Here is a 24,992-nt window from a genome sequence, read left to right on the forward strand (position 1 = left end):
GACAAAATCAATGGGAAAGGTCAAGGGCAGTGCAGTGGAAGTATTCTCTTAAAGATGACTTGGCTAGCTTTTTAATCTCTGTCTGACTGTGTGTGTGTGTGTGTGTGTGTGTGTGTGTGTGTCTGTGTGTGTGTGGGTGTGTTTGGAATTGCTCTACAGACATGATCTCACATAAAAACCTAAGATCAAGAAGGCTGCAGTTCTTCCAGTGATATTAATAACCTCTAGGTGGCTTGTACTGCAGTTTGGATGAGAGGAAGTAAAGGACGAATGTACAAAGAGGAAGAAGCAGCGCTTGCTGAGATGACTGCACAAACAACAATGAACCCTGCTGCCAAGGTGACACTGCAATCTCTCACCGGCTCTTTGTCCTACCGCGCCTTCTAACCTGTTGACAACATGCCAAAACCCAGCGCCGGGGCTCACTCCTCACACTGACTGATGTTGAAGAGCTGCTCGACATGTCAAATCCCTCATTTTTCATCTGTTGTTTCATTGCCGTAGCAGTCACACGGACAGACAGAGAGAGCTGTCTCATACCAGCATGTCATAAAAATAATCTCTCTTAGCAACCAATCCCAAAAGCAAACAAGAGCTTTTTTTTTTTTTTCCAGTGATGGTCTGAGTTGCTGGAAGGCTATTTTTCTTTTGTTCTTGCACAGAGGATGCCATCAAAATCAACAATCGTCATTGCGTAGCTTTGTAAGAATGTACTTATGTTAGGATTGCGGTTACCTAGGAGCTACACATTTCTTATGTTTTCTACTACCAGGCAGGTGGGATCCATACAGAGAGACTCTCCAGGACTTTTCTAGCCTTTCAATAATTACTCACACATTCCCGGAGAATTGACTTAAAACAGGGCAAAGATAACACCACCGGTGGAGAGAGGAGCACAGAGCTGCGGGGAGATTGATGATAAACAGTAAAATACACTCGGCTTCTTGATGAAATTTGTCCTGACTAAGCCTCGGGAGAAGTCGAGATAACACCGTGACTGACACAAAAGCTAAAGTTTTCCTCGACTTAGTTTTCTCAGCTTTTGTACCCCCCACGAAGTCAAGAAATTTCAACTCTGACAAGCTTGGATTCGAGCTCTTGTCGATTCACGCCCTCTGAAAAATTCATGATCCAGCACAGTGGGAGCGGTCGGATGTGTGTAAAGGATAAGGAGGCTAATGAGGCAACACAAACTTCACAATGTTTTGTGTATTTAAGCCTAAAGTCTATGCGGTGTAATCTCTTCAAGCGTATGAGCTATTTGCATACATTACTAAGAGACCCCACACGTTAACTACGGTCTGAAAGTAATCTAGTGTACGGATAGACAACCCTGAGACTTTTAATATGAACACAGTCTAAAACCTCATGACCCGGAATACATTAACCAATCACCACGGAAGTCTGAGCGCTGACATTACTGACATGAAAGTCAGGTGGAACATTCAATGAACTTGAGCATGACCGACTTGTTTTAATAGTCTGAACACACACGCTTCCTGTGCACCTCAGTTACCTTTTTAAATGTAATTAAGTTCCAAATTTATTCATTGGCTTGAAGTGTGAAGACATGCAAAGGACATAGAAGGTTGAAGGTAAGAGAGAGAGCAAGGAGGGGATACTTCTCAAAAAGAACCTGAGACAGGGTTCAAATGAGATGAGAGCTGAAACAGACAGAGGTATGTGTGTGTGAGCATGTGTGTGTATGTGTGTCTCTATTAGGAGTATGGGCTTGGATTATATAGAGCTAGATTAATATCTCTCCACAGTCAAGGGATCAGTGTGAAATTGCAAAGGTGTGCCGTGCTATAATTTTCACTGCTGTCCGCCCGCCTCCTCTGGGGTGTGAAATTTTCACCAGATACCAGAGGGAGATTTCTGCAGCGGAGGGCCAGTTTGTCTACTTTACTGTCTGGATCTCGGGAACATTTGGAGCTGTTTATTGAAATTGAAGCTTTTAGGTCTTACGGAGAATATTGATGAGAGTCAGGCGACCGATGAAGCGAGTTGAAACATCAACCACATTCTGCGCATTAACAGTATTTATTTATGCGCGATTTCTATACCAAAAGATCCATTCTTTTGGAAATCTTGAAGCCATCTGTGTTTATTTTTTTAGTTGGCAACCGTGTGATGCTTGTTTGCTAGCTTGGAATAAGCATCTTGTTGAGACACCTGTTGAGGATGTGTGTCTGCTGGAGCTGCAATAAAACTGATGATGTTGAAGCGGTTCTATCATTTATATTGTCACATTGAAGAGATGCTAGTTTATGAGTTGAGAGTTGGAAATTTTGGCAGCACAAATATTTTCTTAATGGAATAAATCAAATTCTATTCAGAACCATTTGGGTAAACATTTATATTCTTACTGGGATCCTGGAACTTAATCAGCAACATGTTTCAATGTAGCTCAGAGCAAGTTAAAGATATAACCTTGATATGCAACGCTAGCATTTCTCCCAGGCCTCTAAAGTGTTACAGTATGAACACTGGAAAAATTACAGCTAAGTTATGACCAACAAGCAACATGTGTCCATCACATGGACACACACATTCTTCAACTCTCATGAGTACAGAAGTTCTTTGTTCACAGGCTGTGGTTTACTTGTAATTGGCCAGTTTGTGTCTAAACAAATCAAAAACAAAAATGCACATCAAAAGTAAACTTTTCCAGCCTCTTTTGTTCAGACCGAATGAAACTATTGCAGGTGAGTGTGAGCTCAAAAATGTATTCACTTGTGAAAGAACAACTAGTTGGATTGAACTTTGTAACCCGGCGTACACCGCAGCTGGTGCTCTTCAAAGTTTATTTACTTCCAGTCTGTATTTTTCCTTCAGGTTGTCTCTCTTGTGTTCTTCCTGCTATTGTTCGCTTTCTCTTTCTCTCAGCTGCCTTTGTCCTTGCAGGAGTCAAGTGGCTCCTTGTGCCTGCCTGCCAAAACACAGGTGACACAGCGGATGCCTGCAGGAGAAGGCTAATGAGGTGCCCTGCCAGTCCAAAAACCTGGCTCCTCATCTGGCCCCTGCAGCAGGGGACTGCAGAGGAAGAAGACGACCCATGCACCTGTCGCCAACTGCTGACATATGAACATTCGACAGCATGCTAGTGATACAAAAGCCCTTGTGGAAGTGACTTTTTTTATTGTAGACTGTGTTGTTAAGGTACTGCTGTACATATGTGATATCTCCAGACAATTGAAACTGTTTTAACTTTACTCTTGTAGAACCTGATACATCTCTATACCCTAAGTAGCTGTCAATGCCTACTGGCAAATAAAAAGACAAACAGAAAATGAAAAAGATAAAATATGCCTTTATGGGCCATAAAATGTCACAACATTAAGATTTGTTTCTTTAGTTCAGCCGTGTTTGTCTTGGCGTGTGTCAGTCACCACGCTCTCTGACAGCAGGTGACCATTATTCACTCTTCCAGCTGACTGCAGGTCTGTCACCCACCACAGGAAAGCACACTGGGAAGTGGGTCACTATCAACACCGTCTGTCTCCCGCACATATGCTCCACCAGCACCCTATCCACCCCCAGGAAATGCAGTACTCCTCCACAAAGAACTGAGGACAGTGTCAAAATGTGCAATGTCGCTACAGAAATCAACCGGGTTTATTTTTGCTGAGTCGAGGTGCAGCGGGACGACACGTGTGCCACTTCTTCATTGTCATGTGTCCCGCATGATAAACCGCTCGAGCAGCGAGTGGAAACATTCCCGGTGATCCGGAGGACGGCGGGGGGTCGGCCGGATGATGGTTCTCCGGCAAAGTCGATACCCGGGTGATGAAGCGAGACTGAGGTGCAATTTCCAAGATGAAAAAACTACTCACAAGATCAATGTGTGTGCTCTCTCTGCTGGAAGGCCTGGTTTACCCACATGGCTGCATAGAGAACGTGCTGGATTAAAGGTGACAGTGTGGTCTTGCCTGAGCACAACAGTTGGATCTGAGCAAAGGGCTGGTAAATCGATGGTAATCAGCAAGCTGGCAACATTTTTGAGCGGTATTGGCTAAGACACTGCTGTAATGGTGTTTGACACTTTAACCTTGTGCCCTCAGATAATAACACTTACCTCCTGGGCATCTGGCTAACGCTCAACATATGAAGAGAGAGCCAGTGTGGGTTAAGCATCCTGCTAAAGGGCACGCAGGCTGTTGTACAGATGTAACCGGTGTTCTTTTAGGGAAAAGAAGGTCCTCTGTGAGCATGTGTCTGCCCTGGAATCTGAATGTTAAGAAGCACTGCCTTCTCCTCTAACAGGGGTCATTTCATGGCTTATTGCCTCACTTTTGTTTTTTCTTGCAACCAGGAACACGGCTCGTTTACACGGCTGATATAACCCGACAACAAACAGCAGTAATGGTGCAGCAAATGAAATGAATTTGAAAACATCCTCGTTATCAGTCCGGCAGTCTTTGCATTCCGACGCAGACATTATGTTTGCATTACTGTGCTCGACGACTGCGCTATAAAAGACATTTGCAATTTGATGGATAGTTTTATGTAAAGTGCATATATTTTTTGCATAGGTAGGCCTCATGAGAATGAAACAGGAATGTAAAAATACATTGTTTTGTTTAATGAAAGGCTTGCGTTCAGAGATGTGGTGAACTGGACAATTCAGCACATATTTTGTTGGGGATCTGTTGAATAATGCAGTGCTGTGGTTGTTGAGCTGTGATTATTCTGTTGTTATTGTCACCACATGTGGTTGGTTTTGTTATACTGCCAAGCATTGTGTTTTATGTTGTGTACTGTATACTGCTGAGAAACCAGTCAACTTTATCGAGTGTTCTCGGGTAAGAGTTGGTACTGTTCACCATACAAGCTACGGCGTAGAGGCTAAATGCTTTTGTGATTCATTAGAGTTGACCCTCTGTAAGTGCTGTGAAAGGTATATATCCGTTAAATTCAAGAGGGCAGTCATAATTCTGTTAAACTCGTTCCCTGCTGAGCTCCGTCTCATGTGGCTGTGCTCAAGTGTTCCACCTTTATAGGAAAAGTAATCCATTAAATTCCATCAAACAAGGCATCAAAAAAAAAAAAAAAAAAAACGGAAACTATTTCCAGAATGTTTCTCACAGCAGGTTGCCTACAGTATGTATCCTCTGCAGCTCTCCTCCACTGTTGGAAAGAGCACCTGAAATATGCTCTTCCTCCTGCGTTTCCCATTTCATCGTCTCTCAGGCATTGTGGTCTGGTATCTACATAGAGGTTATTGACCTGGGAAGGGTACAAAGAAAACTGACAGAGGATCTCAGCTGTTTTCCACACAACTGCTGCCCATTGTCATTTTCAAGATGGATACTCTACATCTCCTAAGGCACATCTGTTGTGGAAACCATTCGATATTAAAGTTAGTGTGCCATTTTATTTCAGTTTCAATTTCTTCTTTGCCAAAAATCACGACAGAGTTTATTAGGCTCTGTTAGCCTGGCGGGACAGGAAAGACATTTTTGGGATAGACTTCCAACTCCTGCCGCCATCTTCGGTCAAAGACAAACAAAAAAAAAGGGATCCACGTCGTTTCCAAAAGTTTTCCTCCTTTGTTTTCATCTCAAAAAACACATTTCACCTTTTCTTCTCTTCTCTCACGTCTCATCTTCTACTTTCTCTTTTGGTTTTACAAGGCGCTGTCTCCATGCTCTGGTCATTTTTCAAAATATTCTCCAAGGAACATTCATCTTCCGCTTCTCCCCTGGAGTCTGCCTTATGAAAAGTCACTATACTCTGTTGAACTCTCAATGACACTTTATCATGCTCACTTATTAATCTCACCCTGTCTGTGTTGTCAGCATAATGCAGTGGCGGTTTCCTTTAAAAATTGCAGCTCATGCTTTTCTCCTCTCCTTGCTTTCCTCTCCCATCACTTCGAGAAATGAGCGATTACTAAAATGCAGCCAGATGTTGGAAGTGTCTGAGGGACCATTCTTGCTTGACTGAGGCAAATTCTCCTCCAAGCCAACTGGCACTGCCTGTTCGAGGGAAGTGGTTCAATTCAATCTGAATAACCACCATCTACTAGTGGTAGATGAGCAGTGGCCGAGCAATCTCCGGGGTTGCCAATACACAGAGCAATTACTGTACACACATCTGTTGCTGTGGACAACCTGTCAGAATGCTGGATTTGTTAACCGGTAGATGAGCGGTTCTCCGTCCTGGTCGTCAGGACGCGGAGCTGGGGTTCAGTAGGTTCCACATTAACACATCATCTCCCTTTGACGTCTTCCCTAGCGGGCCCCTCGCTGATGAAAGTTGTGACATAAAAGAAGTGAGCCCCTGGTCCTCAGCAACAGAGAGAGGGCAGGAGATCAACCCAAGCTGTAGACAAATGGCCCCAAATGACCAATAGAGGGATGCGTTGCCATAACAAACTTTGAGTGAATTAAAGCGCTCACCCTTGAAAAACCAACAGTGCAGGGTCACCAAAAAATTAGACCAAATCATTCTTTGAGCGTTTTCATTTTCTTTGACATAATTATGGTTGATGTCTTTCAGACTGCATTTAAATGATGCATTTTAAATGATCAGAGTAAAAAAAACCTCATAGTTTTGCCTACAGCATGTCCACAAAGCAGAATTCTAAATAAAGAAATAAATGAAAGCTTTTACTATCAACTGCAGTGTAGTCAGGATTCCTGTGTGTGTACCAAAGCCTACAAATTTACATTGTACTGAAATGTGGGCTATTGTGGGATTTGATGTTGAAAGCAAAAACTTTACACTGTGCTCAGGCTGGAAGAGAGGAAAAGCGCGGGAATGAGGGAGGATATAACTGGTAGGACATAATCCCAGGAGGTCTCAAGGTCAAGGACTAAGACTACGTCCGCACTAATTCAGATAAGTCTGAAACACTGAAAACGGCGTGCATCCACACGGGTGTTTTTAAGTCATTTTCTTTTAGAGCTTAATCCACAGTGAAACAGAAATGAGAGGAAAACAGCTAAATCTCTTTGTCTCTGGTTTGGTCAGCACACAACAAAATTGTGCAATGTTTGGTCGGCAACGGGACAGACACAGCCCTGTTTCATATGGTTAAGCCTCTGTTCTGCCCTCTCTTGCTCTTATTCTGTGTTTCAATATGGCCAAACTCATAATTTTGTGGTTCTCATTTGCATGTTTTTAGTTTCTGCTGTCAGACTATTGACAGAGTATAAAATAGTGATTTGACAGCAGCTTATGAATGCCACAAATGATAACAAGGAAAATAACTCTTGTGCTGCTCCACTGAGATGCCAATTACATCACTATTTTGAGATCATGAAGTCCGCTGACAAATAAAGATTACTACAGGTTAATAGCATTGCTGTGTGATGACATTTGAAATGACCATTCACAAACAGTTGGAGGCAAGAAAGTTGTCTTCTTAACTAAAGCTTCCCGCGTCCGTACTAACACATGAGGCTGGCATTTTCATTCACTTCATTCATACTGGCTCAGTGTGGATGAGAAGCCAAAAATATGACCTTTTAGATTCAGCTGATTTAGTTTGGACAAGGTCTGACAGTGCTGCAGTAAAACTTGAACAGTGGAAGAAGCTTAAGTTCAAAATGTAAAAGTCACAGTTTTATTACCTACTGTTGCAACTGAAGAGATTTCTTTCACAACATCGCTGTGTCTACAGTATGCAAGACGAACGCTGGGTTCAAACAGTTACCGCTGTCAGGATTAATATTTAATCATATGAAGAACAGTGAAAGTGATAACGGTCCACCTCATTAAGTGATTCTGAAGTTGAGGTCATGGGGACAGTTCACAGGACATCCACACACTATGAAAATAATAACGCCGCTAAGAGGCAGCCAACATGGCGCAGGGGCTAAATTAGAAAATCACATCCAATTAACACTTCCAACTGAGGCGTTAGGTTCCCCTGGGTAACAGAACAATGAGATTCAAATGACAATATCACAGAGTAAAGAATAAACAGAAAGCAGCATGGTGGATCTGATTACATGGGCTATGAAAAACAAAGGGAGCGTCTTTAATTTTCCATGGTTTTCATATGATCACAGTTCCCCTCCGGTCAAGCTGATTATCTACTGGATTTGTTGTTCTATTGTCAGTTGGTTCCGTCTGCTTCAGTCTCTTCTTTATCAAAGACCTTTCTCTGATATTCAATATTCACTCTGGCCTGTGATCAATTTGCCTTATTGTGTTTCATTCTCCTCACTAACACGTAAGCTAACCTTTCACACCCTCATTTCCATGATTTTACAGGAGCATTAAACAATTCTAATTTTTCAATTACTCTGCACTTCATCTCCCGCAGCCTGGACCGTCTTAAAAGGGAGTAAACAGAGCTGAATCCATAATTCATGCAACATTTAGAAATGCTAATAGCAGATAGAAGACTACAACTTCTCACTGAAATGAAACAACTATGCAGCTGCTTTGCAGGCGAGCCAGCAGGTGATGAATGTTGGCGTTGCCTTTACTGTATGTGTTGAACGTAAAAGTTCTTTATCTAGTTGTAAATGTTTCAGGTGATAATGTTCCACATCACAGCATAAACCTAGGACAAAGAGAGTCAAACGGGTCATGGAGTTGATTTCTATGAGAACCATGAACCAGAGCAATTTTCAAATTGCAAGCCTGAGCTCTCTCAAAAAGGTCCTCAGGGTTGCCTCCTAAATAAGCAGGTATAGAAACCCAGGCTGGCAAAGAAAATTACACACTGGAAAAGGTTTTTCATTACATTCAAAGCTAATTCTATACCAGCACAGACCTTTGTTTTCATCTTGTTCCCCACTGGAATTACATCTAAAACATAGCCTACATGGACTCAATTCTTATGCTTACCACTATTATGTACAATAAATAAATCACCATACTCATGTGGAGACATTAGGATGATTACCATAATTAAACAAAACCATTGCCATCAAAGAAACTGGCAGCCTTTGGCAGCTTTTACGCTACATTTTACATTATGAGCCATCAGGTCAACCTGCTGATTATTTTATAGCACAATAAAGGAAGTGTTTGTCTCTCCTTCCAGAGTAAAATAAGCCGAGGCTTACAGAGATTCTTGCAACGGCAAATAGTCCAAGATGCATGTCCAAAAGTGTTTTATGTACAGATTAAACAAAGACATGATGTGTTAATTAGTGAGCTTTAGAGGTGCTGGTTGTGGGATTTGCTTAGCTTTAGACAAAGCTAGGCTAACTATTTCCCCTTGTTTCCACTCTTTATGCTAAGCTAAGATAACTGGGTGCTGGCAGTCGATTCATATTTAGCCTACAGGAGAGGTATCAATCTTTTCATCTAACTCTTGGCAAGAAAGCAAATAAGGGCTTCTGAAAATGTCCAACTATTCCTGTCAGCGCTGCTGAACACATTCCTCTTGTTATCATGAATGAGTTTATGGAAAATGTGGTCTCAATTTTGATAAGATATGGCAATGTCAAAGCTACTGTCATATAATAGAGGCTACAAGTAATGACTAGATACATAGAACCTATTAGTGTTTAATATGGCTGGATGTTACATGTAAAAGTATCTTCATGTATCTAAGACTCTGCACATTGACCCTGATCTGTCCTGACAAAACTACAATATGAAGAGTTAAAAAAATGCAAAAAAAGGTTCAGAGAGGCTTATGCTTAATAGTCAGCCTGCAAAAAAATTTCACTCCTTATCAAGAGAAGCAGATAAGATAAGAGTTTATGTTCTTTACTCAACCAGGCTGCAGCAGAGCAACAAGATCTGGACAAGGGTTCTCTAACTGTTGTTGAGCTGTTTTCAGAAGAACCGTTTCTTGCATTCCCTGGTTAACACACCCACCTCAGGTCCCACACATGTCCCTGAGGTAGCTGAAGATTAAATCAAAAACTAATACTACTGTATGTCTTTCATGCTCTGTATCCCTCTCAGCTTTATTCATGTCTCAGTGAAATGAACAAGGAAAGACTGAGGGGAGTGAGGTATCTGCTTTCTCCACCCTAATCTGTCTAAATCCATACAGGAACTCCCCAAGACCAGCTTAAGCTGATTCAATGAAAATCAGGCTATAAATCACTTCTGAAAACTCACTTTCTCCTCTCTAATGATCTTATATTCATTACTGAATAAATTATTATAACACTAAATGCTTTGCTTTGGCTCTTTCCAAAGCAATCCACAGCATCATCTTGTCAAAGTGACTGAACACAACCACAGTATCCCCTGGCCAAGAGGCCCACAAATAACACCGGAATTGGAGATGAGAAACATCGTTTTCCTTCAGACAGCATGTTTATCTGAAGGGGCAGAAAGAGCGTTTTCATCCAAGGCCAAGCTCTGGTCTCTGTGATCAGTTGGCCATGTTGCGGAGGAAATGCTTATTATGTGGTTGTGCGCGGGCCTTGTTTGTTGTGACCTTGAGGGCTCTTCCCATGGCGCAGTGGGGTTCTGCAAAATGAGAGGAGTGACCACAGGAACCGCCCTGGGAAAGAAAGACACAGTGACCCAAACACTGTCAAACTGTGCATTTTCTCCCATCTTCTGGTCGAGACTACACAAACACTTTTCCCAATGTCACAGGATTTTGACACATAACTTTATGTCTTAATCTTCTCTCCATTTTATCCCTTCCTGGCCATCTTAACTGCCACTAAACCACATAATAAGATTTCCGTTTGCTTTCTTTGGGGACTTATGCAAGATATACTGTTGACGAGTTGAGTCACACACGTGTACTGTACACGTATGTGCACGTAGTCAACTCTGTTAGATCTATACACGAATGCATCACAACAACCCACGCACTTCCTTCTTGAAAGCTAACTGGCCGTCGTGGTTTTGAATAGAGCAGATGCTTCACTGCAATCAGAAAACAGAGCAGAAATACCCCATCAATCAGAGGGCAAGAGGAGCTCTTCACACTGCTGCTGTGTGAAGTGTGTGAAGGGAGGCTCAGAGCTTCAGATGTGCTGCTTATTATAGCCAAGACACCCTGCAGCAGGTAGTCATGGACCAAGAGCTGTGCTGTTTGTGCAAACATGTTGAATCCATCCAGCTGAAGCCAACCTGATAATAGAAAACCTTCCAGTGGTGGAAGACGTGTTCGGTTCCAAAAGAAGCAATACCAGAATGTTAAATTACTTAGTTAGAAATAAAAGTACAAGTACAGAGGTATAAGAAGCCAAATGCATCTAAAGTAAGAGTAAACGCAGAGTGACCACAGTGTCTTATTATCATATTGTTTTACCAAATTGTCATAACTGATGCACTAATATGTAAGCTGAATTTTATTATAGTAGTTGGTTGGGATGTATCTTATTTAAGTGTAACCTAGCCCAAATTTAAATACTCAAGTACAATTACCCTAAAACTGGACATAACCGCAATAATGTAAATGTATTTATACTTTCAGCCAACCTATCTGATAATAAGTAAATATGATGTTGGAGTATCCTGATTGCTCAGTTGTTGTAAAAAGATACATGATGTGCTATGCTAGATAAAAAAAAATGCCCAAAAAAATGCTCTCAAACAAGAAATAGTGACAATAGTTGAGCCCTTCTGTGCCTTATAACAGGTTCAAGTGAGTCTCATTTTGCAAAAAAGAAATGCCATCACCCAAAATGTCACAACACAAAGCAGGTAGTAGAAAAAAAGGTTGTGCTTTTGTAACATCAGGACCAATCTGTTGCCTTCACTTTCACACAATGAGCCACTCAAAGTCAATATCGGAGCCATTCTTCAGCTGTCAGACTGTCAATGGGAGCCGGTGTATTTCTTTACCTTCCTGTCACTTCTCCCATGTGTTTATTTCATGTGCAGGTACATGTTTTGGCAGATGGCATGTAAAAGCACCATACAGCGATTCAGTGTCACAACAGACGACGACAATGGAGATCTTGTGCCTTTCTTATAATTGTGTTTTCATCAGAATGTTGACACAGGAATGACAAGTTTCAAAGTACACAGCAAGGACAGAAAAAAATTTAATTAGTGGTTATTCCAGTGTTTTCTAGAGCATACACAGACTGTGATTGTAGCAATGTCCTGTATGCTTTTAGGTTCCATCATGGGGAGAAACTTTGAAAGTAGAAGGACTAGCAGGATAGAAGACAGTAAACTTTCTACAGTTCACCTATTTGCTTCTAGTGTAGTGCATTCAAGGTTAACACATTCATCTAACAGCAGGATGGTCCTGATTCTGAACCTGACCCTGCCAGCTAGGGCCTTTCAGTGAATAGTTGCTATGTTGGTTTCCTCCCAGAGGATGTTCTCATCTAACCACATTTTTTCTAAGGTTTCCAATTCACCTAAGGTCTCTGGGAAGAAAATGTCTTTCTCTAAGTGTGTTCCCCCTGTCTGTGTGTACTCTACTTCTAGTACAGTGCATGCTGGGATAGGTTCCCGCCCCTGTGACCCTGCACAGGATGAGTGGATATTGAGAATGGATGGAGGTATAGCATTCAGGACAGTGTCTTCTGAGGTGTTGCAGAATGCAGGATGAGATCAGGTTTCATGTTTAGCTACAGTAAAGTACACGTCACATGATACAACAACAGACTGCAGTAATGATAAGGTAAGAAACATACATAAAAGGAAGGTCAGAAACAACTAAGAAGCATCATAACAACTCTATTAAGATGTCTTTCAAAGGATGATTTACAAGCTAACAGTTATTTAAAGGTCAGCGTCAGCTAATTTTACCAGGTTACGTGTACTTAATCATCACTGTTTAAAGATGACTCAGTGTGGAAGGGAGTGTGAGGATGTTTGGCACAGTAATCTTTATCCGGCTAATTTTATAGAGTTATACTAGCCACCTTCCTCCTCCAGACATAATAAATCTACAGCATGAGCTCTCTGCGGCTCGTCAGGACTCTCTTTGCTGAGGACTGGCCAAAGCCTATGAGTCATATTCAATTACTGCCATGGACTAAAGCCTGAGGTGTACAAGGACAGTAGAACTACTACAGTACACACCAGCAACAATGCAAACACCATCCCTTTGTATGATGACCACATCTGTCGCTGGAGAGAAGGCACCAGGGGAAATCCTGACTGAATCAGCTGTACTCCTCATCCCAATCCTCCCTTTTCTCTTGAGTCATACCGTAGTGGCATGACTGATACAGCGAAGATGCAACAAGATTGTCTAAATACCAAAATACTGTTGTGTTGTTTGCTTTATTTGGCTTGAAAATAGGTTTCTTGTCCTCTGCGTATGAATTGTGTGATGGCAAAATACCATATTTTTCCACAAATTTACAGATCTAACCGACAGATAGGGCAACAACTCTCTCTGTATTAATGTATTCATGATTATGAAGTAAAATTTGGAGTGCAGAATAACTTATGAATGTGCAGGAATTAAGTATGTGTGAACATAATCATGAGGCTCTGTGCAGCACCTGTAAATATAATGCCGACACGAACCGCACAAGTGAAGATAATCTAAATCATTTTTGTTTATTGTTTGATCTTTTTGGAGCCCAATATGTGATCCCCTTGACAACATCACAGCACATTTATTACATTGTCTAATCAAATCCTGTTGATACGGAAATGAAACATCAGTAACATGACGCTCCTCTTGCCAGACCCAACAAGTTAAAAGGCGTAAGAATGAAAGACTGACAGTTTGTATATATTTCTACAGATGAATCTTAGATGAGATGAAATTAACAGATGAGGAACATGTGTCATCCTCGCTTTATTGGAAATCTATCAGGATGATCCCATTTGGAAGACAAGCGACCGGCTCAGTAACTTCAGTTCAATTCTTACTGACGGCAATCACCAAATTATATATCACACAGACAAACAGTGTTTAATAAAACCAGAGTAAGAGCCAAAAGCTTGATGCAGTGCAGAATACAAAGCCGCTACATACTTCCTCATTCCAACTGCAATTTAAACAATCTAACCGCACTCGAGATAAATCATTCTTGAATTTTAGCACTTACAAGTAGCACCCACAGGATATGGACATGGACCTGTATGATTTGATGCACCGAAGGAATAAACCTGAGACTGATCCTGCGTTCTGTCATGTGGCTGGTGTACAAGCCTGCATCAGTCATGAGTGTGCGGCTGTGTCTCACAACCTCCCCGGCACTGTGGCCTCTCTTAGGAACCCAGCTGTTGTGATAATCCTGTTATCTGCCATTAAAAGGTGCAGGGGGGCATCATACAAGCTGAATGTTGATGCAGACACACTAGTGCAACAGAATAATACAGCACACCTCATGCGCTCCAGGTTAACCCTCGCAGCTACAGACGAGATCTAAGAAAATCTGTTTGGATACAATCCAGATGCACTCGCATGTATACAGGTGCGCTCGCACAGGCATTGTTATGGCTTACAGCTTGTTTCTTCATAAGATCCTACAACACCACTCAAGGGGTACATCATTACATGCCAACATGCTGTGAATTGAGCATGCATAATGTATGAAACATCGAGCGTCAACATATGCATGCAAAAACTCAGCCGTGCGCACAGGCTGAGAACAACACCACCTCCATACAAATCAAATCATCAGTCAGAATAGTAGAGAAGAGCACTATGCAAAGATGCTTAAAGACCTAATTCGCTGTGATGTCAAGTGTTTCCCTTTGTAGCTCCGACACTATTACTAGTTAGGGTTCAGTTCCTGCTGGTGCTGAATATAGGTACTGGACATCAAGGATACTCTTAAAGGCATCAACCAACTGCTGTAGTTAATATTCAATTCATTTTTATAGTTCAGCTGAGCCGTTTCAAGCTGTCACATCGCCTTTGTTTCCTGATAGCTCTATGAATCCATTTCTGTGTGTCACGAGACACATTCTACACTTTGACTGCGGTCGGAGACTCAGCGCGGGTCTCAACTTATGAGACGATTACCATTTATATAGCTTACACTATCCGCTACGACGTAGATCCCTTATTCACAGCATGTTGCTCCCCGTGCAGGGATAATGGGATTCCATTTGAACACCTTGCACCCTGTTTGTGGCCCCCGTCGCCTTTTACGACAAGGTGATATTTCAGGATACTGGACTGTGAAAGACCCTCACATCATGTAGAAAGGATTTCAGCAGTGGTTTACAGCAGACATACACATGCATGCGCTCGAACGCACCGCAATCCATCTGAATTCCCAACCTGACTGTAACCACGTCCAAAAAGCTGTGTGATTTAAGACAGGGTCCTAATAGATTTAATGCAGCTCGATCTTGGTGGCTGTACGATCAATGTGGAAACTTGAGCCAACAGTGGTAGCAATCTCATCTCAGAAACATGAAGCGTACAATAAGGAGAGCATGCCATTACCTCTGCCAGGGGGAGTCACGCTCTCCTGATAGTACCCCAGGATTTAGCAGGTGGTTGCCGCTTGGTTTGACACATTTCAGAGTTGTGTAAGTCACCTGGGTAGTGTAGGCTAAGTTTTGACAAAATGGGCCAGAGCCAACATACATGAATTTTGATCTTAGAACAAACGTGGGAGGAAATCAGTTGCTTACAAAAACAAAAAAAACTGTTATTTGTGATGTTTTGAGTATAAAAAATTGATTCCATATGGGGTTTTAAATTTCATTGTTTCAAGTGAATAATGTCAGGGTTTAAAATTAAGACAGTAGCCCATGATTTACCACTGCACCGAGATTTTGATTTGAACTAGATATGCCAATGAAATTCCTTCTGATACAAGATTCATGGTAGGTTTAAACACACTATATTTCTAGTTTGCTGAACTGAAAACAGACCCTTCAACTAAACCCCAAATGCCACTAATGAGGAAGGAACAAGGCACATTCCATGCACGAGTGACAAAATAGCTCCAGGCTGTGCTTTGGGAATGAACACCAGATTCAGCATCTTTTACTAATGTGTATTAATGTTCTAAACTCTAAAATATGCACGCTTTCTTGCAGTTAATGTCTAATTTATGTACGGTTAAATAACTTTTGGTGACTTTGGGAAAATTTTGATGTAGATCTAGCAGTCTTAAGATAAATGATGGAGTCTTTGTTTTGTATTTTTTTTAGAAATATTTGTCTCTAATTCCCAGTCTGTTTATTCATATGTCAGTATGAAGGCGACTTGGCAATTATAGCAAAAGCCACCAAGAAATTTGAGGTCAAGACCAGTTTATTTAAGTCCAAGTAATTTGCACCAGAGTATATACATGTCATTTTTGAAACCCAAATCAAAAGTAAGCAGTGTACATTTTCTTTTCAACTGTAGAAATATTAGGCTAAACTGAGATGTACTGGAAATGTATCTGTGGGCGCTCGACAATCCGTAACCATCAATCAAAGCGTGCACATTTTCAGAACCTTCATGTATACAAACCGACATCAGACAGAGACATGTTAAAGATATGGTGTGGAGACTGGAATTTAGTATTAAAGTCTCAGAGCATCACAAAGATGAGCTGATGACCTCACACGTCTACAGCTTGAAAAACTGTGTCTTTGTGCTTTGACGGGAAAGTGAACATCAGAAACTCTTCGAGAACGTCAGCGTTGGGATTCAGTGCCTCAGAGGCCGTCAAACAACTGCTTGCAAGGACAGATGAGGACGTGTGGCTTCCCCGCTCGGCTGTGATTCTGTTTCAAGATAGCATCGCCCTGTGAACAGGCTGTATGTGTGAGGCTGTACTGATGCTGGGCGCGCGTTGAGCGGCTCGCCGGCTTCCCAGCAGTGTCACGGGGTTCACTTCTCTCTCTGCCTGGACTCTTATTCTTCTCCCTGACTCAGTTTTTCCATTCTTGCCCATCTTGTTCCTTTCTGTCTCCCGCAGTCTTTAGTTGGTGTCATTTTGTTCTCCTCTCTCTGGCATCTCTCTCTCTCTCTCTCTCTCTCTCTCTCTTGCTCCCTTTTCTCTTTATCTTACTCTCCCTCGTTCGCTCTCTGACCTGGACATCACCGCTCTCATCACTTGCCTCTGAGGCTTGTTTCCGTGAATGCCACGCTTGTGACGCTGTCCTGTTTTGACATGTTTTCCCTCCGACTTTATTCAGTGGTCTCAACCCACTAATTCCTCATGGAATGAGCTGCTGACATATCATCTCGAGCCAAGTGTGTGTGTGTGTGTGTGTGTGAAGGGTTGGGGTGGGGGAGTTCTCTGAGGATGTCACCACACCATTACCAAGACTACTGACATGTAGGAAGATTTGTATGAAGACGTGTCAATCTAGCGAGACACCTTTCTGGCTTCTATCGTCTATGTAAAGCATGGTAGGGATGTTCTGCCAAAATAAGCAAGATTTTATCGAACAAGTCTGAAAGTTTGAAGCCCCGCCAGCAGACCCAAGAGGCTGCTAACTTGATTACACCCCACAATATGAAAGTATTGCTCCATCCAATACAATATAGTGACAGTTTTGTAGTAGAACAAGGGTTAGGCTGTTCTATGGTTGTGCTGAAGTGAAGAGATCATCGGTGTGCTCAGTAAATGGCAATGTGAGACCCATTGAATACAGTGCTGACATTTTGGCCTGAAGGTGGCACTTGAGGAGAGCTCATAGAGTGTATGTTCACTTGAATTTCATGACAATGTCCCCAAAACATTTTGGATTATTTCCTGTGTATCAGTTGAAAATTAGTGATCTTTATAAAACGTCCTTGAAAGACAGCCATTATTTGAGAGTTAGCATTCTGACAAACTTCAAAGCAATCTGGTCAGCAGCTATTTAGTAGTTTTAACCACCAAAGTGCAAAGTAACATTGTACTTTAATCTTTAATATTTTTAAAACTCAACTAAGAAATACTAGTAAATGTTGGCATTTACACTGACTCCAATTTGTCAGAGGTTATGGAGGTCAATATGAATCACAGTCCTGACTCAGACTCATGAGGAAATAATTTGACTTGTCTGTTGCTATTTGGATCTTGAGATCTAAAGATTTAAAGAGGATGTCATGCGTATGAGTCAGGTTATCCCCTATTATCAAGGTTTTATTCTCAATTATCCTTCGACTTGTCTTTTACATGATCCTTCTGTGGCCACAGATTACAGCCTGCATCTTGGTCTACTTAATATTACACTGGATAACAGTGTTTGTAATGTTTCAAAACCAGCTGCGCCATAGATGTGTACGGTGTATGAGCTAGTTTATAGTTCAGCGTATATAGAATTCAACCTGCTGATTGTCATTGCGTCACCACAAAACTCACCTTGTGTGATGGACAGTGATGATCATGGTGTTCATAGCAAGGAGGAGATATACACTTGAAATAGTTTTAGAGTCACAAAACGCCTGATGTTCACTAATTAACACTGCCGGCATCAGAAATCACGTGGGAAGAAAATATAACAATGACAAAACTGATGAATCATAGTTCTTGTAGTCGTCACATGGCCACCCTGATGTGTGTAGACACTTATGAAGAATATGCATGTCAACTACGACAGGACTTGCAACGTGGCTGCCTCCATATCCACTGTACACAAGTACTGCAACACCAAATAGAAAAACCTAAATCCTGCTTTACTCAAAAACAGACAGAAAATTACACTTTTTTAAGGACAGAAATATATATGTATAAAATATATAAATATATATATGTAGATATCTACAGCACCAAGATAATGATTTATGTTGAACAAATTTCAAATCTTTATGACTGGCTTCATGCTGCTGTCTCAGATGAACACTGATTTTTGTCAAAGTCCATTACCAAGAGTACTGACATATGGGAATATTTATTCCATATGAATATGTGTCAATCTAGCAAGAATAGAATCTTATCCTACTGTGTTTCCAGCACTTTTGTTAAAACTAAATTGAGTCCTACAGATTTATTTAGCGATTCAACTTTCTTTACATACTTTCATAGTTCTGCACACTGTGAGACACATCTGCATATGAACATATCAGGTTAATTATTTAATCAACATATGCTGCCTGTTCTCACCAACTGCCATTGCATCCTCTGTTCTGACATCAGTGATGTGGTGGTATGCATCAAATCCCACGAATACAAACCAGTCCGGTATTAAATTATTCACCAGCCAGCCCCCCCGGAGCTTGAAAACAGTCCATCGCATATGAGAGTCCACGGGGGGGCGAGCCTGTTAATTCTTACAGAATTCAGTGATAGCTCTCTCCCGACGGGCCGGCTTTAATGCATGGTTAAAGCATGAAAACGATGCATATGCAAAACAAAAGCTCTGGAGGGATGCGCTGGTTGAAATAGTTAAGATAAACTCCATTAACAGGTTTACCAGAGACACTCAGAAAAAGCTCACAGGTGATTGGTTAATGAAAAGACTAAACAGAGAGGCCTTAGCAACACAGCTGCTGCCCTTGTCTGACCATCCGCAGCCAATCGCTGTGTGCAGATTTTCCCTTGGGTTCAGGTGAGCGGTTCGGTTGTAATCACTGCTTGCTTGAATGTGATGATGATGAATGTGGAAATGAGAAGCGCCATCCACCTGGGAAAAAAGACGGTGAATAGGAAAATAGAGAAAAGCGTGGGCGGGAAAGAAGAGGAGCGAGTTTGAGGGAGGCAAAGACGGAGATAAAGATTCCCAAGGTGATGGAGGGAAGCATCACTGGCCAAGTATAGCTCTCTACTCCTTTGGTTTACAGCTTCTGGATTTGCAACTTTTGACAAAAAGACACTACAGAAAGTCTCCCCATGAGGAATCACAAAGATCACTCCATACAGATCAGATTTTTACAGCGTTTCTGTGATGCTAAAGCCATGACGTATTCACATGTGGACATCCATCAGTCCTGCCCAGTTGGTCAGCTGTGGTTATGACAAATTGTGAAACAAAACCAAATGGAAATCCAACAAGAGCCTGGAGAACAAATCTAATCTTAACTGCCCAAACAAATAGCTAATCATTCTGACTGCTTAATAACTTAAACGTCACTGACATTCTACTTTTGTCTCACCGTTTTTTCCTCATCAACAAACTTGTATTCAAACTTCTCCTCTGTGGAGAACAAATATCAAGGCTGACTCAGGATGAGACTTTAGGGAGGAGACATAACCCATCAAGTCCGGCAATTACTGCCCATATCCCAGTGTAACCACAGAAACATCGCCAGGAATATTAAAAACCTTCCAAGAATCTGTTTTTGCTCAGAAACATTTGTCTCCTAGCTGAAGGCAACAGTCAAGACAGGGACAGGGAGGGAGAGCTTATCTTTTGGCATGACACACATCTTCAAACCAAAATTGTAGCCAAAGTGAGCCAAATCAGTTCCCCTACCAGATGAATATTTGATGTCACTCTTTGCTCAGTTCCAATCTGAGCTTCAAGGGTAAAGGGACACTCCTTTAAATCAGCTTCCATTTTATAGCCTCTCCTCGACAAAGAGTTGAAAATGTCTGGAATATGCTGCTCAATACATGGCCTTGTTGTCTTTATGTGAAAGCTCCAGGAGAGGAGTACTACAAGTGTTTCGAAAAATAGACTAAACCCAGACATGGAGCAAAGAGTGAGCATAATGTACTGTAGCTGAGCAACAGTGTGTGACTGTACCCTCTGAGTTTTTGGAGTGGTTACGTGGATATTTGTTTCCTTTAGCTCTACTGCGGGGCTTTGCAATCATCCTGAATTCATCTCAAATCCAAGTGCAGGAGCACACCTTCCTTCCTGTGCCTTCTTTAAAAGGGTATAAAATGTTGTTGCCTGGCAGCGCAAGCAGCAACACGTGTCTGGCTTTAGAGAGTAAAGAAATGAGCACTCCCAGATGGCACTTAGGTCTGAAAGGAGGAAAAAAAAAAAGTACAGTCATCTTTTTTATGAGTTCCTAACAGTGCTACAAATGTCAGACCTGATGTATTACTACACGCTTGCTGCGCTCAGATGTTCCCTTGGCTTTGCCTGGACAATCATTACACTTATCAAAAGCACTTCATTACAGCAATCGGGTCAGAGGCAGAGAGAGTGTGTGCGTGTGTTTCTATATTTGTGTTTCAGTCTGTACATGCATTTAAATCAACACGTCCTTATACCGAAACAACAGGTCTCTTTCCAATGACTCCCAAAACAACAGTGTTTTCAGCACCCTCTATAGGACGGATGGCATTTTCATAACAATCTATCGGAGCATACAAGCGGGTAGCTCCGGGTCTGATAAGTGAAGCCGCGGCAGCGCCTTAAACCTGCATTATTTCTAATGGTCACCAGGGGGCGACTCCACTGGTTGCAAAAAGAAGTCCGATTGTATGGAAGTCTATGAGAAAATGACCCTACTTCTCACTTAATTTATCACCTCAGTAAACACCTTCCCATTTGAAGTTATATAGAAGATAAAGCAGCGTATGCTTTAGGGCGTGGCTACGTTGTGATTGACAAGTCGCTACACTGTTGATTATGTAACGTTACCATGGCGTGACCCCAGATTCACAGAGTGTAGATGAAGCTGCCGCTATTTCACAGTGTGTTTTCAGTTAATGAAAGTTAATTGTGACATTTTGGTCGTCTAAAAAACATCTTGCTCAGCATATGGTTGTACTAAAAGACCCTTTAAGGAGTTGGATGTTCATTTTTTGCATAAGTACATTAAGTTTTAATGGTTTTAGGCCTTTTTTTTTGCTAGTGAAAATTAGCATTCGCTTTAGCATTATCACAGTTAACCATAGACTGTAAATGCGCCATGTTGATCAAGCTAGTAACTAGCACTAGGGTCAGCTCCACCCTCTCGTCCAAATATAGTCACTTCTGGCTCCAAAAATCAAAGATGGTGATGGTCAAATTGCTAAACTTTAGGCTTTAAAAACGGTAGTCTACAATCCAGTGAGTGACGTTATGGTGACTAGGTCCACATTTTTTTTTTACAGCTTATGGGAGTGTAACATTAATATGCCACATTCCAAAACCGTTACAAATCACTGTTAAATTTTTTTTTTATGGCGTGACAATGCTGTGGTTAAGTTCTGGTTAGACTTAGGTTCAAAAACCACTTGGTTAGGGTTAGGGAAAGATCATGGCTTGGATTAAAATGATCACTTGAAATGTGGTTTATTCTTCCTTAAAGATAGGCAACCTTTCTGCAGATGGAAACACCTTTTGCCTTTCTGCCATCCATCTGACTTAACTATCTAGCCACCCCCCCACAAAGACACCTTGTATTGAAGTCATCTGAACTGTGTCACTTCCCTGGGCCATAATTACTATGGCTGCTAGATGGTGTATATGTAACTATCGGTCGTTAACTACCGGCTGAATTTTAGACCTATAATGTCATTTTTCTTCTGAGGGCGGGTTGGTTTAAATAGCCTAAGTGTGTACATCTCTATGTCTATATGCAGGTGGCTATAAAAGAATATAAACAGTTCTATGTGTCTATTCTTGTTCTTCTAGTGCTGTGAATATCAAGCCTAGGCCTCTATGGACATTTTGTAATTGTGTGCATCTCTGTGTCTGTACAGCATGTGTATGTGTGTAGTTCTGTACACTCAGTGAGCACTTTATTAGAAACACCTTGCAATCTAATACAACAGCTCTGCCATCGATTCTTTTACAAAGCTTATACATTCACAGAAAGCTGATAATTCTACTTTATGTTTATTATTGAAGTCATAGTTGGTAGTAGTATACTGGAATGCATTACATTGAAATGTGTTCCTAATATGTTACATATGTATAATATGTCCACCCTATTAACATACATGAGGGGGTCAAAATATTAGGGACACTTCAATATATTGCACTCCAGTACACAACCACCACCCACTACAATCTCAATAATAAACATAAAGTGGAATTATCACCTTTCTGACAATGTCAACAAAAACCGCACATGTATAAGCTTTGTAAAAGTAGAATTTATGGCAGAGCTGTTGTATTGGATTGCATTAGATTGCACAGGAGTTCCTAATGAAGTGCTTGGTGCATGGTATATGTGTGTGTGCTCTGTCAAATGGACCTTAGACTGAAGTCATTGTTTTATTGATCAGGAAGACAGAGGTTGGTGTTTTCCTCAAATCTCACACTTTATAGACAGTGTAAACTCCACCTGATGCCTGAGATCTCTCCATCGATCCTTCCACAGATGAATCTGACCCGGTGGAGGTCACAGCGCTGTGTTCAGAGTCAGAGTCAAAACTAGCCTCCGCTGAGCTCATCATTATCTATCCAAGCTCGGCCTTCCAGAGCAGAACGGCAGACCATTAGCGTACATGATATCGCTTTACAGACAAACTATTTGTCTAATTTTTACGGGTATTATTCCTTTCCTATTCCCAGAGGGGTTACCATAAAAAGCGTCTCAAACAGAGAGTAAATATGTATTCCCAGGGGGGGCTGGGGCGGGCCCTGCCCACCGCCACGCCACATGAGCCGAGATGAAAGACTGGAGGCGCTGAGGGGGAGCAAAAACTCCACCTTTCCCCCCCCTCGTCTTTATAAATAGCTATTAGGAGATATGGAGCAAAAGAGCTACTGGGAATTCAGACAACAGCAGCAATTGGACCAACATGTTCTCCTTTTTGTAAAGAGAACAACAAACCAGGCAATAAACAAACTTTCATCTCTTGGCTTCCACATACATACAGCTGGAAAACAGCAAAACCAAAGTTGATTTGTTTCTAAAAAGCAGCACACACACAGCAGGAGATGATGAAAGAAGACCATTCCGAAGCAGAAAAAGAAAAAAAAAAAAACACAGGAAATTTTTGCCTACCTTTTTCTGATCCTCCAGCTTTTGACTTGTAGACTTCTTGCCATGCTTGCTGGCTTCCGGTACATCCATCCCTGGTCCAAAGAAAGATTAACTCCAAAATAAAATCACTGGAAATAAGCTGAAGACAATCCAGGAGGCTACAGTTTGCCGACGAGGGCCTGCGTCCGGCTCACGCCTTCACCCGGACACAGGCGATCCATGGCAGGTGGCGGTCTGTACAGTTAAAGTAAAACGTGGCACTGAGTGTTATCAGCAGTGAGGGAGCTTTGGGGAAAAGGATGAATGTCAAACTGGTAGCGGGAGGCTACCGAGAGAGCGTCATTATGATAACTGGAGCGGCACAACCTGATGAGGACTTTCAGCCTGCAGGTTGAGCAGTTTTACAATACGGTAATAGTTATGCTGTAGCGTCTTTCCTCAGAGTGCAATCCACATCCCTGGCTCCAACACAGAGTTCCTCCACATCTGGAGAAAGAGGAAAGAGGGAAAGACACAATATGATTCAGATGCACAAAAAGCCAAAAGAAGAAACAGTTTTAGCTTCACAATTAATGCAAAAGCTCTCTGCCTCTCTGAAAAGTCAATATTCCCCTCAGTGCTGCACTGTACAAATGGTGGGGGTATCTGCATATCAAAGTGAATGTTGCCATGGTGCTCGAGAGAGAGAGAGAGAGAGAGGCAGAAACCTCTATTACATGCTGTTTGTTCTACACTGAGTGATTGTTTTTGATTGTTGTCTTTTTACTCCAAACTTATTTTCCACCAAAAGTAGCGGTGGGAGGATTGAGTCATGCTGAGGTCGGGTAAACGCGCACCCTGGGAAGGGTCCAAGCATGGAAAGATAACCACAGGATCAGTGGCTGGCCCCTCCGTGGACTCTACTAGAGTTCAACTGGTCCGTTCGGTTTACTTGCGTCCCTGCATTACACAACATCTGCCATTCACATGATCTTACACAATGATTTGTGAATTAAACCCCAAACCTTTTACCAGTTGTGCTATGCAGGACTAATCCTAGATGGACAGATTGAAATATTAAATTCACATTTTAAACTCTTGTCACTGACCTAGACAGTAATAACAGCTGTTGGTGGATGGCTTCATTTCACTTCAGTAAAATATAGCCTGCTTTATACTGTGTATCATTTGTCAATTATTGATTAAAGTAATATTATCACTGAAAGATTAACAACCTTTACCGGCAACTAAACTTCATTTTAAATGAATGGTTTGACATTTTAGAAAAGAAGCTTGTTCACTTTCTTTCCTCATATCTGTCTGTTAAATATGAAGCTACTGCCAGCAGCCTGTTAGCTTAGCTTCGCACTGTGACTGGAAACAAGGGGAAACAGCAAGCCTGGCTCTGTCTAAAGGTAAAAATAAATCAATCCTGGAGTCTTGTCGA

General features: G+C 41.7%; 1 protein-coding gene across 6 annotated transcripts in view; it reads right to left on the reverse strand.

Annotated features, from left to right (window-relative positions):
• Positions 1 to 24,992, reverse strand: part of nav3 (neuron navigator 3) — a 420,345-nt gene that overhangs the window by 290,697 nt on the left and 104,656 nt on the right. For all 6 annotated transcript variants that reach the window (XM_044342743.1, XM_044342742.1, XM_044342741.1 and 3 more), the window contains one exon: positions 23,588 to 24,052. In XM_044342743.1, coding sequence (XP_044198678.1) covers positions 23,588 to 23,656 — 69 coding nt within the window. In that variant the 5' untranslated portion in view covers positions 23,657 to 24,052. The remainder of the gene's footprint in view (positions 1 to 23,587; positions 24,053 to 24,992) is intronic.

The sequence above is a fragment of the Thunnus albacares genome, chromosome 23 (genome assembly GCF_914725855.1).
Source record: "Thunnus albacares chromosome 23, fThuAlb1.1, whole genome shotgun sequence".
NCBI classification, from domain to species: domain Eukaryota; kingdom Metazoa; phylum Chordata; class Actinopteri; order Scombriformes; family Scombridae; genus Thunnus; species Thunnus albacares.